We start from the raw sequence: 15565 nt of genomic DNA, 5'->3' as shown, positions 1-15565 counted from the left end.
TACTACTCTCCACATGCAAAGAGATGATAATGGCAATCAGTTCACAGCAGCTCTAAGCTGCAGTTCACACCATCTCAGCTCTAAGTTTTGCACAAAACTAGAGAGTTACAAATTCATTTCAGATACAGACTTTGCCATTGTCACCTTAAGAAGCTGCCTGGCATGCAGCAGAATGCTTTGTACAAGGAAAGCCACAAAATCCTTAAGGTACAGCAGCTCACTCAACACTGCAGGAGGGTGCAGCTGCCTATAGACAATTTAATAGAAATTAAGGTGTTGGCTATGACCCTAAAGGTGCGTTCCAAGAGTTCATAATCTTGTGCTATAAACAGAACCAGAAACGTAGCTGAGTTAGGTCCTTTCTTTATCAAACAGTGAAAGTATTCTCAGGAACAGTCCCATGACTGAGCCTTGTTTTAACAACCCATGCATGATGACCTTCAAGACATGTCACAAAGGCCTTTTAAACCAAGTGCTTCAAACTTGAATGAACCTTTTCTATTTCTTTTTTCTATTTCTAGTGAACTACATAAGGACTTCTAACTGGGGGGAAAAAAAAGGAAGGGAAAAAAAAAAAAGAGATACATAGTGTTGCATATTTGGCACATTCATAACAAAAAGGAAAGGAGAGTCCAGCTGGTTTCATACATTAATGGAAGCATAACTTTCAGGTCACCAATTCAAAACATAAACTATAATGGCAAATCATAAACACCTCATTCTAATAAGCCAGCCTTTAACTGCCATAACTGCTAAAACCTTAGATGTGGCTGTATGGACAACCGAAGATCCATTAAGCACGAACTGAGTAACTCCCTCACTCCTTCAGGTGCTTTTCTCCATGCCAACAACTGAGAGCAAACCTGGCAAATGCACAAGAGTTTCTACTGTTCTGAAGTCCTTCTCTCTCAGTGTTTGTTACGCGGCTGAGTTTTAGCGATGCAAAATACAAGCAATTAAAAACCGAAAAACTTGGGAACGGCAGAGAAACAGAAGCAGTACCTTTAATAAACCTTTACGAGGTGCTTGCTTTACTTTAACTTTTAAAGGCCAGGACTACAGGACGCGGCAGAGCGAAAGCAGCCGCGGGGATCTCCAATCGGAGCTGCGGCCGGGATTTTATTCCGCTTTACCTTTATTTTTTGCAGCAATCTCCCGCCCAAAAGGACAAGACTTCACTCTGCGTAGCATTCCAGGTAAACCCTTTCTCCCTCCCCAACCTTTCCACGATCCCGAACCAGCTCAGATCCAGGGCAGCCCGGGTGCCCGTCCAGGCCCGGCCGCCCCTTTCCGTCACCGGGGCCACCCCCGTCACGACACTGTCACGCCAGGACCTGCCACGCCAGGACCTGCCGGGTCCACACGGTCCCTATCTCACCCGTCACCCGAGGCAACCCCGCCACGGCTGAAGGCCGGGGGGGACCCCTCGTTTCCCCGCCCGCGTTATCCCCGAGGCCGCTCTCCCACCTCCTCCCCTCCCGCCCCCCGTCCCGGTGGGCACTCACTGTTGCTCGACTTGAGGTCCCGGTGGAGGATGGGGACGATGGCCTCGTCGTGCAGGTACAGCATGCCGCGGGCGATCTGCACCGCCCAGTTCACCAGGATGTGCGGAGGGATGCGGCGGCCCCCCCGGGCGGCCCCGGGAGCTGAGGAAGCGGCGGCAGCGGCGGCCAGGGCCCGGTTGAGGGAGCCGCCGCGGGCGAACTCCATGACGAGGCAGAGGTTGGGCTCCCTCAAGCAGACCCCGTGCAGGGCGATGATGTTGGGGTGCCTCAGCATGGAGAAGAGCTTGGCCTCCTGCCGCACGCTCTCCGCCGTGGCCGTGATGTCCTCGTCGGGGTCCTGCCGCGCCGCTTTCACGGCCACCTCGCGGCCCCGCCAGGTAGCCCGGTACACCTTCCCGAAGCCCCCGACGCCGATGATCTCCTGAAGCTCCAGGTGCTGGAAGTCAATCTCCGTCAGGCTCCCCGCGGGATCCCCCCGCCCGCCGCCGTCCCCCGCCGCCCCGCCGGGGGGTTGGCGGGTCACGTAGTTGGCGGGGAAGATGCCGAGCCGGTGGCGGATCTTCCCCGCCCACCAGCCGTCGTCGCCGGACACGGCCGCGTCCTGCGACAGCACCTCCACCACGTCTCCCCGCCTCAGGCTCAGCTCGTCTTCGCCGCTCGCCTCATAATCGTACAGCGCCGTCCACAGCGGGCACGAACCCCCGCCGGCGGCCGCCGCCCCGGCGCCCGGCACGGCCATGGCAGCAACCTCAGCCCCGGCGGCCGCCAGCGCCGCCGACGCGGGGGCGCCTGCCCAGCCGCATCCTCACCTGCAGCTGCCGCTGCCGCCGAGCGGGAGCCGCGGGAGGGGGAGGGACGGTGGCGGGGGCCGGGCAGAGGGGAAGGGGCGGTTCCCGGGCAAGGGGCGGAGCGGGGACAGCCCGGCCCAACCCGACCCAACCCGGTCCGGTCGCGATCGTCGGCGCCACCGCTGCCACCACCCCCGGGCTGCGGCAGGTAGGGCGCAAGCGCGCGCGCGGGGAGGGGCGTGTCCCTGCCCCGCCCTCGGGGATTGGCCCCCGGGCGTCACGTGGGGCCGAGGGCTGGCGGCAGGTAGGGGCTCGCGCCGGCCCTCCCACGCGGGCAGACTGGCGGGGTTCGGGTCCGGTCAAGGCTGAGTTGAGTCCGGTCCGGGTTTCTCCTTTCTCCTGCTTCCAGTGCCGTGGCCACTCTGTACGGTGTAACCGCACCTCGGGGATCAGCCCTGTGCTGCCGGTCCGGCCCGGTCTGGCCCCGCACGGAACCAGGGAAGGTGCCTCTGGCAGCCCGTGGCCCTCGCGTTTTGTGCGAACCGGCCCGGTGTGTTCTTTAGAGGAGGGTGAGGGGTTCATGAGTGCCCCAGCAGCTCCCCTCTCTCTCCTTCGTTGTGCGGTCCGGGCACTTGAGAGAACTTTTAAAACCGGGAGTTTTCTGAAAAAAACAAAATTCTCTCCGTGTTTCCTCTTCACCCACCCTGGGCTCTGCCGTGCTCGCTGCCTGCCCTGGGACTGAGAGGGCTCTGAGAGGGGCACACAGCCCCTTGGTCAGGGAAATAACAGCGTGTTCGTGCTGTTTCTGGATAAAGATTTTCCTGGTTTTCATTGGAAAAAAAAAAATCGTATCGCTTTTTAAACTACAGTGATTGGAAGTTGGAAGTGTGTGGGCTGGGGAAGGAGATGGATGAGTTTGCATCCTCCCAGCTGATAGCTTTGTGCTGGGGCACCTGTGGTTCTGGAAGTGCCTGCTGCCAGCAAAACACCTGAGGGGGATAGAAAAGTTTGGGGGAAGAATCAAACCACACTGCCAGGTAAAATAATCTGGTGGGATGATTGCCTTGCAGCTTCTCACACACAAAAAAAACACATCCAGGGCACTCTGCATCCCTACAATAACACAAAACTTGCAGGATGTTGCAGGTTCCAACATAAAGACAGTACTTGAAAAAAAAAAAATTAAAATTACCATATCAAAAAATAATAATTTCTTGTTTATCCTGCATCTTAAACTGTGTCTATACACAAGACATATAAAATTACACAGAAAGTGACTTAATGAACCACGTTACCAAAAAGAACCAGCGTCTCTATCAAGTCTTTCCCCCATTTCTTTTAATAAAAGAAAATGCCTTGTAGCTATCCAGAGAGATAATTGCTTGCCTTTTCCTTATCTGCATATTTGCCTTATTATAAAAGCCATCAAGTATGTGGTAATACAAGCATTTTGCCACACAAATTCCACCTTGAACTTTATCTGTTATCTAGAAGAATCTGCAGGAACTAATTAAGTGTGGAATGTTTTGGGTCAGATGAGGTATTGGTTGCAGTACACTGGAAAGTTTAAATATTTATTTAGTCAAAATTTTCTCTCTGAAATGCCATTGTCCATTTGCCACACTTGGTTTATTTGTTGTTCAGTCTTTCTGCAGCACCCTAGCTCTCGGATCTTGGTACATAATCTTTGTTTCTAGGTGTTCTAATAGTGGGAATATTTCTGCAGAGGGTGTGATGAAGCGCCTGTAACTTTCCTGACGGCACCACCTAGTGGAATGACCGCCGGGAAGAACGCTGCATCCAGAAGCTTTGGGCTCAGTTTGTCCTTGGCATCTCTCTGGAGAAAAAAATGGTTGAGTTTTTCATCCTCTTGCAACTCTTAAGGACTGTGCCATCTGTGTTGTGTCCAGAACATGTATCCCGACCTCCAGAACAGGTATCCCGACCTCAAAATTACAAGAACTCTTCATTACTGCAAGTACTGTTTAAGAAAAAAAAAAAAAAGTTTATTGTTACTATTTCCCAAAGATGAGGAAGAGTGCAAAGATGTGAGTGATGGGCAGACAAGTCACTTGAGGAAGACCCAATGTTATATGAACTCCAATGAAGCCTTCACCACCTGGGGCCTCCAAGTGCTAACCTCCATGAGTTAGAGGTCTCAAAAAAACAAGAGATAGGAGGTTCTGAAGCTTTCCATTTCCAGTTTTGCTTATCCATCTCTTTTTTGGAGCTGTGCGTTTCACAATGTTCTTGTTTGCCAGTATGGATATGGAAAACAACTTCAGTGGTTCCTGAAAAACTAACATTTTAAATCATCACACAGCAAAAGTATTATTTGTAGCCAGCTCTAGCACTTGATTCAGTCATTACATTTGTGTTACTAAGCTTTTTCATCCCATAGATCCACAGATGTAAGGGTGTCAGCATTCATAGAATTGGCTGGGTTGGAAGGGACCTCAGAGATCATCAAGTCCAACCCTTGATCCACTCCCGCTGCAGTTCCCAGCCCATGGCACTCAGTGCCACATCCAGGCTCTTTGGAAATATCTTCAGACACGGAGAATCCACTACTTCCCTGGGCAGCCCATTCCAATGCCTGATCACCCTCTCCAGAAAGAAATTCTTTCTAATCTCCAACCTAAACCTCCCCTGGCACAACGTGAGACCGTGCCCTCTTGTCTTGCTGAGAGTTGCCTGGGAAAAGAGCCCAACCCCCCTCTGGCTCCAACCTCCTTTCAGGTAGTTGTAGACAGCAATGAGGTCTCCCCTGAGCCTCCTCTTCTCCAGCCTGAACACCCCCAGCTCCCTCAGCCTCTCCTCATAGGAACTGTGCTTGAGTCCCTTCACCAGCCTGGTTGCCTCCTTTGGACCTGCTCCAGCACCTCAATCTCCTTCCTGAGCTGAGGGGCCCAGAACTGGACACAGGACTCAAGCTGTGGCCTCACCAGAGCTGAGCACAGGGGCAGAATCCCTTCCCTGGACCTGCTGGCCACGCTGTTCCAGATACAGCCCAGGATGCCATTGGCCTTCTTGGCCACCTGGGCACACTGCTGGCTCATGTTCAGCTTCCTGTCAATCCAGACTCCCAGGCCGCTCTCTGTCTGGCTGCTCTCCAGCTACTCTCTCCCCCTCCTGTAGCACTGCATGGTGTTGTTGTGGCCAAAGTGCAGGACGTAGTCACAACAGAAAAGGGGTAAACTTGGTCAGATGTCCCAACTGTTTGGCTGCCTCCATTTCCTACCAGCATCCTTCATAAAACTGTCTACAATGGCATTATTCTGTACAAGTGGGAGAGCCTCTAGAAGGGGTTGGTGGGAGACATAATTGACATTCATGGCTGTTTCCTGATGGCAGAGGGTGTAGTGAAATGAGGCAACCAGGTGCCACTAATTGCCAGGGAGTGAGCATGAGCTTGTGTTAAGCCCACCTGTGCCTGATTAGGGTGGGCCCCCACTGCGCATGAGCAGGCCAATAAAAGGTGAGGCCTAAGACACAGGTGGAGCTCAGTCCTGAGCAAGCCAGCAGAAAGGCCAGGTGCTCTTGGAGCAACAGCACCGATCCAGGCTGGTCGACTCTGAGAGCCATAGGCTTAGAGCGTTGCTTGTGAGTCTCTGCTGTAACACCTGGTTGGGCCTTGAAGCGCCGTTCCCTAAGAGAGCTTCGTCTTGCTGCACCTAAGAGAGGTTCATCTTGCTACAAGAGGGTGAGAGGGAGGGACCAAACCTTTTTTACCTTCCTTTAGGGGTATCCCATAGGAATATGTCCCCTACCCTTATGCTCTATTCTTTATCACTTTTGGCCTCTCCTGCTCAAGCTTCCACTCACCTCCATTCTCCATTTCAGCTTCACTCCCTGCAACCCTCACACCTGTGCATCCCCCACCCACCTCTTTGCTCTGCTAATTGAGCTCAGCTGCCACCAATTTCTTGATTGCAATGCAGATTGGGGGTTTTTAGAGATTTTCCCCACCTTCCCGCCCAAAACAATACGAAAAAGTCAACGTTAAAGCTGATCGGAGCTCAGAGCTCCAAAACTCGCGATGCACCAGGTAGGATTGATTGATAGCCGATGTCGAGACGAAAGGGGGGGGGGGGGTGCCGGAGGAGGGGGAGCGGAGCTAAGCAGCCGAACCGAGCCGAGCCGCCTGGCTCCGGTGCAGCCCCTTTGCCGCGCATTTTTTTGCAGCTGCAAAGCATCCCCACGGCCACCCCGGGCGCGACGCAGCGGTGACGGACGCCTCCCCCCCTTCTCCGTCCTCCCCCATTTTTCGCCAAGGCCCGGCCCATCTCATCTCCGCCCTGCGGCCTCCCTGCGCTGCCGCTCGCTACTGGCAGGCAGAACCCCCCTCTCCCCCCCTTCCCCGGGGCATCACCTCCCGCACCGCGGAGGGGAAGATCGGGGTTCTGAGACCCCGAGGGGAAGGGAGGTGAAGGGAAGGGAGGGTGTGTGGGGGGGCGGCCCGTTTGGCGGAGGCGCTCGGGGTGGGGCGGGCGGGGATGCTCAGCGTCGCGGGGCACCATGGGAGAATCCGAGGGCGCCCGGCATGGCGGCGGCGGGCGGCTGAGGGGCGACGGAGACGGTGGCGGAGGAGAGGAGGAGGAGGAGGGCGGGGAGCGGCCATGGTGTCCCCGGCAGCGCGGCTGGTGGGGTTGGGCGTGTGGGCGGCGCTGACCGGGGGCTGGTACCACGACCCGGAGCAAGGAGCCTTCACCAATAGCTTCCACCTCTATCTCTGGCTTTTTCTGCTGACCCTCCCCATGGCACTGCACCTGGTGAGAACAGAACCGAACCAGGGAGAGGAAAGAGGGGGGGGGAAGAGGGAGCCGGGCGTTAAGCTAGGACTGGGGCTTGTGTGGTCCGTCGAGCAGAGGGGAGGGTGGGAGCGCAAGGGAAGGGGGAAAAGGGGAGGGAAAGGGTGTAAAAAATAAGCATATTGGGGTTTATGGGAGGTATTTGTGCCTAAAAGTTAAGGGTGTGTTATGGGGGGGTCTGAGTTTTTGGCTCTGATGAAGCAGCCGGGTAGGGTTACTGGGGGGAGCAGTGCTGGCCTCTGCGAATGCTGAGTGACTGGAGGGATGTTTGCTCAAAAAAATCTCTTCTAGAGATGTTTTTCCTTTTTTCCCCTGTCAAACCTTCTTCAGTCTTACCTGCTGAGGTGGGTAAATAGAAGGAAAAAACCAAATACCACGTAATTATTATGCCTTGCTGAATGTCACTGGTGAGTCACATGGCTTTTCGTGCCATGCAGCTCGCTTTGTGCTGAAGATTTAATGTTGCAAAGAAATTACTGGAGTTTGTTTGCCAGACTTGAAAATTATATTCCTTGAAAACTTGAAACTTTTGCTCAGTTTCTTGTGTCTTTCCCTACTGAAACAGAAAAGTATAAGAAAAACAGAAGTATAGTTTGCTGGATCATTGCATCTATTTGTTAGTGTGTTCTTCTGTACTGTAGCTTAATATTCCTTCCATTCCAAACAATTTCCATCCCTTTGGTTCTGACAGTGACTCAACTAAATTCCTGAGTAAGTTCTGTAGAATTTTTTTTCTCTCAGATAACATTTTTGTATAGATATCTTCACCCTGTGTGGTCAGATACTGGCCTGATTTTCAGAAGCATGGAGCATCCATAGTTGCCCCTGCAATCCCAGTGAAAATCAAATCTTTAATTTAAAAAAGTCAATTGGTATGCTGGATTTTGTGGCAGTGAATTCCTGTAGGCACAGCTCATGGAGTCCATGTACTGTCAAAGTGATACATGTGACTGAAAAGAGAAAAGTAAAGGTCAACTTTTTCCCAGTTGATGTAAGTATTATCTGAATGAGTATGTATTTCCTTGTGGGAAGCTTCTGGACTAATAGCATGGACTAAGGTGTGCAGGTTTGCATGGGAAAAACACTGGTTATGGAGATTGTAGGTCAGAGATAAGGTTAAAAAAAAGACATTATTTAGAGGGAAGGGGAGAAAACCGAACTTACCTGAACTCTTTTGGGCTTCATCATTGCCTGTCTAGGTGGACTTGCTTTTCCTGCAGACTGGCTCATTTTCTGATGAATCATCTAGTTAAATGCAGGAGTTGTGTTCTTGAGCTAATGTATTGCTATGGGAATTCTTTCTCCTTGATAAGAATAATGAATTTATTATGCTGGCTGCTTGAGAGTAATGATGTCCTTAAGTATTTGTTTTCTTGCTTTTTAAGTGGTTGGACTTTGTAAACTCTGTGGAAGACATATCCTTGCCACTTAGAAACTTGAACCTGTTTTTTAACTAAAGGTTTTCTTTGGGGAATTTCTAATAGTATTCAGTAATGTTTGTTATTTATGTTATGCACTTGAGACCAATAGTTTTTGATCCAGCTGAAGCAGTCACTGGCATTTCTTGAAATGGCAAAGTCAAAGCAAATCAGAGTGCTAATTCTGAACATTTTCCTTGCACTGGGATAATTTGAATCATGCTGTTGTCTAAGTCAGAAAGTCTCTTTGAAACAGCCTGATGTGAGTGAAATGGCAAAACTCATCCAGCTGTTCTTAGATTTTTCACACTGGCTCAGCAGAGATGTGCTGACTGTAGCATTGGGAAGCTTTTAGTATTAACTTGGTTCTGTTGTGTGGATCAGGATTTAATTCTCTGGCTTTGTCAGCATACCTCACTTTGGTACTGATGGTTCTGTTATTAGCTTCCCCACCCCAAAAATGCAGGTTTGTGTTTCTATCACTTCCTCTTCTTTCTCATTTATCTGTTGTATTTAGTAATATAAAATTAAAATGTACTTTAGATATTATTTGGAGCATCATTGCTATTAAAATCAGCTCATGAGATTGTACTGGGGTCTCTCCTAACATTGCAATGTCAGTTCTTGGATTAGAAATTAGTTACCTTGTTCCAACAAACAGCACATTGCTCATGAAAATAATGATCCTAACTATATATACAAAGCCACTGGGCTGAATTCAGCCCCAGTGAAACACCAGTGATGCAGAGACACGATTTCAGGAATGCTGGTACTCTATGGCTTATTTTACAAGGCACAAGAGTGCACATCCATGATTTGGTGAGCTCCTAGAATGACTCGGGGAATGTTTCTCCTGCCTTTAGTTGGACTGAAGCCCTGGAACTTTCAGGGTTGTTACTTCTTGCTCATGAGGTCTTCAAATCATGCTGGGGTAGGTGAAGTAGAACATGGCAGTGTAAGGGTGTGGGCACATAAATTACTCAGATGTAAACTGTAATAAAACTTGTGGTGTGTCAGCTGCTTTCAGTCTATTTCCTCATGCTTTATATCCGACTTATCTCTGTAAAAGTAAGGATATGTCTGTCTTAACAAAAGAGAGGGAAGCAACTTACTAAATACTCTATGTATTTGTTGTGTGGTAGGATGCAAGCTTACAAGTGTGTGCGTGCTCCTGGAATTTTACTTGCTCCTAGTTTTCTCATGTTCTATACTGTGTGATGGACACCTTTTGCTTATTAATTCTGCTACATTAATGTAAAACTCTTTATCTTTGGCTCCTGTATTATCATACCTCCCACTCTTACCTCTGCAAGCCTGATGGTAGTGGCTGGCTGCTGTTTTGGCAGTGCCCTCATTTGTCTCCTGTAGCAAACCAAGACAGCAAAGCCCAGGTGCAACACCATCTTGGTCCTCAGGCAGGAGGTATCTGAGTCTAATCAACTTTAATTATTCAGTCCAATTTACAAGGTGTGGTATTTTGTTCAAAGGTTACACACTTTATATTGGATGGTCTATATCTCAGTCACCTCAGCCTTTTTGTTACCCAAATAATGTTGGGAGATAGGAGAAGAAGTATATGTCTTTCCCTGGGAGCAGTCCCTGGGCAGGTCAACTCTGTCACATTTGCTGTAATAAGTCAGGTGACATTTGGAATTTGGCTGCATTTCTGCTTGTGACCCAAGGCTGCTCTGGTGCAGGGTATAACATCAGGAGCTACTGGAAAACAAAGAGTACATTATGACATTTAATTGGGAAAAAGGGGGAAAAAAAGCTAGTTACAGCTTCCAGAGAAACCTGTGGGATGTTCTGAAGCCTGCTTTCTAATGAATTTGTGGATGTGTTTTTTCCTGGCATCTAATAAGATGTCAGCTTAATTAAAGCTTTTCCTGTCACTGGAGTGGCACTGAAAAGGCCAGAGAGCTGTGTGGGTTCCTTTCATTAATGCAGGAGGTGTGCTGCTGGGACCTTGTCCCAGTGGGGTGGATTCTCTCAAAGTTGGTTGAAAGTAGCCAAAGAATTAAAAGTTATTCAGCAGAGGGAGGTAATGAATACATAGAGACAATGGGTGACTATAAAACCTTGTTTCTGTAGGAAAGCAGGCTAATTATAGCCATTTATTGCATCAAAAGTGAATCTAGCATATAATTCCTTGGTGGCCCATAAATTCCTTTAGCTTAGGCAGGTTTGATAGCTTTCACCTATCTGTATTTGGATAACACCAACTGCAGTCATATGACATTTGTTCCCTTATGCAAGAGGCCTGATTCAGGAAATTGAGGGCTTTCCATTATCAGTTTCACCTTTCCCTTAACTCCTCACGGGTGCAGGGACCAAGGTGCTGGCTTGCACTGCTTTGCTTGCCCCAGGATTCAGAACATTAAGGTTGCATTTGCCTTATTCTGATACAAAGGCAGACTGGGGATGGTCAGTGTGTTGGGTATCTCATGGGCATGGTTCCAGGCACCTTTCCAGTAGTCCTGATCACAAGATAGGGATAAGGACTTGCAGCCCTCAGCGTTTGCTAAAACTGCCTCTTGTTTTCCATGCAGAAATCCAGGAGCTTCCTTTGACTCCGTCTTGTAGAATGCTCCAGGCATAGAGAGTGTTCCAGGGAATCTATTTTTGTTGTGTCCTCTTGACATGATTCATATAATATTTATTAAGCTTTATGAACATCACCTATAGAGCATTTCTAGTGGCTCATTCAGAGCTGTTACTTAATAACAAACAGTCAGTCTGTGCTTTTTAAAGCATAATTGAAGAGATTCCTGGGCAAGTGAACAAATCTCTCTGTTTAACAAATCATTACAGATACTTGGCCATCGTTCTTTGTGAAACCAAGCAATTTTTAACTTGTATTTTGCAAATACATTAGTCATAAAACACAAATTCTTCAACCTCATCCACCAAATCTTATACCCTGAGAGCATTTCCTTCCAAACTCATCCTGCTTGCTGGCCTGGATTTGCTAAATAACTCCAGGGTATGCTTAGTTTCGGGATGTGCACAGTACCATGAAGCACTGTTAACAAGAGACTAAGCCTCAACTTGTAGAAAATAATGTCTTTCTCATTAGGGATCATTAGTAGTACCTACGTGCTAAATAGCTTCTCTGCTTTTGTGCAATAGATTCTTTGTATATGAATCAGAATAGTCATAAAAAAGGATTTGCCTTAAAATTTTCACATGCAGGTCTTGAAGTTATAAAGTCTCAGTAAGCCAAAACCAGCAAAATAACCAACTTTCTTGTAATAACACAGAAATGATTCAGCAACATTCATTTCAACATGAAGATAAACGTGGTGACTTGTTTTAGAGATGTAGTTGTGCCTTGTTCCCTTCACCTGTGTGGTCAGTGTGATTTATTTGGGAATCTGAAAGAATTCCAGGCTTTGACATCCAAATACTCCTTAATCTGAAATGCTGATAGTTCAAAAGGTAGATTTAGGCCCAAAGTAAAGAACGTTTTTAAAAATTTACTTCTGCAGGCTTTGAAGATCTTCCTTTCCCCCTTTTCCTCCCTCCTCTCCACCCCCAATAAAAATTGTGCAGAAATATAATGTTCTGTTTAAAAATTAAAAAGCTTAGAAGAAATTAACCCTACTTAAGTGCATTCCAGGACTATCATGATAAAGGCTTTGGCCCTCCAATTAGAACTGCAAGTTTCCATTGATGTCATTTGCCCTTTACTGCAAAGAAATATTTAGACATAAAAAGGTTGCTCCTATTTCATGTCTGTTAAAGAACTCTGCAGAGTATATTTGATCTGTAATTAATTTTAATGATTTAGGAATATGGGGCTCCTCACAGCTGAGCAAACAGATCAGATCTGCAAATTAACAATTACGAACCTTAGAAAAATAATTCAAAGAGGCTGCCTCTCCAAATGTATTTTAGTCAATTGTTTTGGCTAGTTCTGATTAATTTTTTAAAAATCCTCAGCAGTAGAGATACTTGGGAGCATGTTTTGAAGTGTTAGAAAAAGGAGAGCAAACTACAGGGCTTTACTGTTAAATCATAATGGAAAAGCAGGGTAAGATGACAATTTTTCAAAAGGGTTTTCCTCTTTGTAGCTAACTAATGTTTCATTTTGTGCCTGCATTTGAGAAACTCATAGCTTAGGAAGGGCTGCAGCAACAGCATTATCCTGGGAATGCAGTATTTAGAGAGGTTTTACAATGTCAGTTGTGAGATTTTATGGATTTTAGTTAAGAAATAAAATCCACTGCTAATCAAAAGAAGAATAAGGCCTGTAAAACAGAAAAAAAATCTTTAGACCTTTTCTGTGAGCAGAACTCACGTGTACTGTATGAGGATGCACTGCTTGTGGGTGCAAAAGTTGGTACAAATAATAGACAATAAGGCATAAAAAATCAAACAATTACTTAAAGAAAAATCAGTAGCTTCTCCTCAAAATGAACTGTTATGATTATGCCTTAAATATTTTTTTTCCTGTAGGCTCTTCCTCCAAATGGAGTTACAGTTTTTGTATACTGCAGCTCCGTGACAGTGTTCTTCACAGTAATAAAGGTGATCAGTTACAGGCTGCACCTGATGTTTGATAAAGGAGAAGTAATTCAACAGAAGCTCTCAAGTAAAAATGGAAGGCAATGTAAAGATGCAGAGGTTCCAAAAGGAGAAACAGTTCAGCCCTCAAATCATAGGTAAGGTTTTCATCACGTGTTGCTGGTACATTCTGTAAAATAAGTGAGTTTGCACCATGGTCCTGTATAGCAGAAATGCCTCTTGACTGCAGGAAAACTCCTTACAGGTGTGTGAGCAATAGAACTTTTAAAAACCTGCTTTTTCCCTTCAGTTTTGGGGCCTGATGCAGAGGGTGAGGCATCATCTGGGCATGATGGATGCAGTAGGAAGAGGGTTGTCTGGGAAGTGCTAGGAGATTCTGGAGACAACCTGGGAGGCATTTTTTGGGGAAGCCTTAAATGCATTCTCTTTCCTCTTCTTGCTGTGCTTACCTGATGGGAAGATGAGAAGAAGTGGCACCCACTGGCAAAGAAAATGCTTTAACATCATGGCTTTGAAAGCCTGAATTTATGTTTCTTTTATGTGCTTATAGTAACTTCCCTCTCACATCAGAGCTAGATGCCAGTTTATATACATCTGAAAATAAGGTGGGGTGGTTTTTTTTTGGGGTGGGGGAAAGAAACACTCATAACCAAACAAAGAAGCCCAAACCTGCAATTCCATTATAGCATTGATTTTTAGGTATTTTTTTCCATCAGAATTTTTTTGTTATATGGGAGGAAGAGAACAACTGTTGGTTCTCATTAGTAAACCTTGGCTCAGTAGTCAGCATGCTTAAATCCATGGTAAGACTGGTAGAAAATGTGTAGAAAGAATTATTGGGTAGTTGAATGCATCCACAAAGGGGGTGATCAAAAAGGTACCTTATAACATATGAAATTAGTAGTGGCTAGATGTTTGCCTTGGCTAAAAGTAGAGGAACAACTTTATTTTGTGGTCCAATGGTTATGTTTATACATGTTATGTATTGCATTTCAAATAGTGTTTGATGGGAGGTTTGTAAATAGGCAATTAGATAAATGAGGTGTACACAAGGGTATCATGAAAGGATGTAAGGAGCAAAAATTGTGAAAGGAGTAGTGTTTAGTTATTATATATCTAATGTAAAGCCCCAAATAGCCTGTTCTGTCTGTAAATCTGTGCTGGTGTCAGGCAGGCTAAATGACATTGACACACAAGGGTTTTGAAGAGAGAAATTCAACATAGCAGTGTTGTTTCTCATAGCAGTGCTCTATTTCCTGAGATGCCAGAAATGTTTTATACTGAGGGATTTTTATTAATTATTTTTAGCAAGTTGTCTTGGTGAGGAAAGAGGTGCAAAAAGGGTTACAGTATTTTTCAGACCTGTGCTTTTGGTATTGGAGGGCAGGTATGTGCTGTCACTGTGGTACTTCCTTCTATTCCTTTATTATTCCTCAGCTTCTTCCCAAAGCTCAGTGTTATCTTCTGTGGTGTGAGAAGCATTGCTTAGTTTGTCATTTGCTTCCTTTTTAGCAATAACACTGGGAATAATGGTGTCATCAGTGAGATCAACCAAAATGGCTCTACCCAAACCATTCATGACAGTTCAAGGGAACAGGCTCTGCACTCCCAGGACTCACCTGGAGCAATGGTTAGTATGCAGTTCTCTGTGATTATGTCTTCACTTTGTGCAATCCAGCAGCTTACCACGTGGAGTTTCCTATTACCAGGTACTGATCACTTCAAGTGTGGGTCTGCTCTGAAGAGGAAGGGTTGTTCTGTGCATCTCCTAGGTGTACCCTTGCTGTCAGCCAACCTTGTCCTAAGGGTTTGGGTTTGCAGAGATATACAAAATTCTGTATTTTCTTTGTAGAGGTCAGTCTGCTCTACAGGTACTAAATGGCCTTTGTAAATCTTGCCAAGAGCAACTAACTTTTCTGGTTTAAGAACCATGAAAAGAGAGAGGCTAATGGAATCAGAACAGCCTTTCATTGCCTTGGAAGGGATCTTCTCTTGGAGCAGTTACTTGGTTTTGTGTAACTAGACCTGTGCTTATAAAGTGAGCCCAGCACATCTCTTGAGTGTTTAAACAAAGCATAAAACCAATTCTTTAAATCTAGGGTAAATCTTTATAAGGGTACAATACTTATATGTACATTCCATGTCATTGGCCATGCTTTCTAAATCAATAGTGTGTGATAATAGTGATGAAGTTGATATATGTATATCTTATTAGTAAAGAAAAAATAGGGAACATCCATAAGAAGGTTGAAGAGTTAAGTGTTCAAAAATTAAGGAACAGAATGAACACTACCTGTGTAATCTTAAGCTACTCCCCATATATGCTGTGATAATATCTTTAATTGTGTGATCCCATGCTATTTTTTCTACAGGACTCCTGCCTCAGTCAGTGCAGAGGATGGTTAGTGATCTCTGAATAAGTAGCTGTTTGATACTTCATTCTGTCTTCATATCCCCTCCCCCTCCTGCCCTGTGTCTGTATTAACTGCAACCCATTCAAATCCTGGTCTGAATCA

The 15565-nt window shown here is 46.4% G+C and overlaps 2 protein-coding genes across 3 annotated transcripts in view; one reads left to right on the top strand and one right to left on the bottom strand.

Annotated features, from left to right (window-relative positions):
* MAP3K21 (mitogen-activated protein kinase kinase kinase 21) overlaps window positions 1-2283 on the bottom strand; it is a 42958-nt gene extending 40675 nt beyond the window's left edge. For both annotated transcript variants that reach the window (XM_030448491.1, XM_030448492.1), the window contains exon 1: window positions 1506-2283. In XM_030448491.1, the coding sequence (XP_030304351.1) occupies window positions 1506-2244 (739 nt within the window). In that variant the 5' untranslated portion in view covers window positions 2245-2283. The remainder of the gene's footprint in view (window positions 1-1505) is intronic.
* Window positions 2284-6912: 4629 nt separating this feature from the next.
* Window positions 6913-15565, top strand: part of PCNX2 (pecanex 2) — a 146450-nt gene continuing 137797 nt past the window's right edge. The window contains exons 1-3 of the mRNA XM_030447709.1: window positions 6913-7065; window positions 12981-13186; window positions 14562-14679. Coding sequence (XP_030303569.1) covers window positions 6913-7065; window positions 12981-13186; window positions 14562-14679 — 477 coding nt within the window. The remainder of the gene's footprint in view (window positions 7066-12980; window positions 13187-14561; window positions 14680-15565) is intronic.

This window comes from Calypte anna, chromosome 3, assembly GCF_003957555.1.
Source record: "Calypte anna isolate BGI_N300 chromosome 3, bCalAnn1_v1.p, whole genome shotgun sequence".
In the NCBI taxonomy this organism is placed as follows: Eukaryota; Metazoa; Chordata; class Aves; order Apodiformes; family Trochilidae; genus Calypte; species Calypte anna.
Note: the sequence above shows the minus strand (reverse complement) of the source record. Positions and strands in the feature narration are given on the sequence as shown.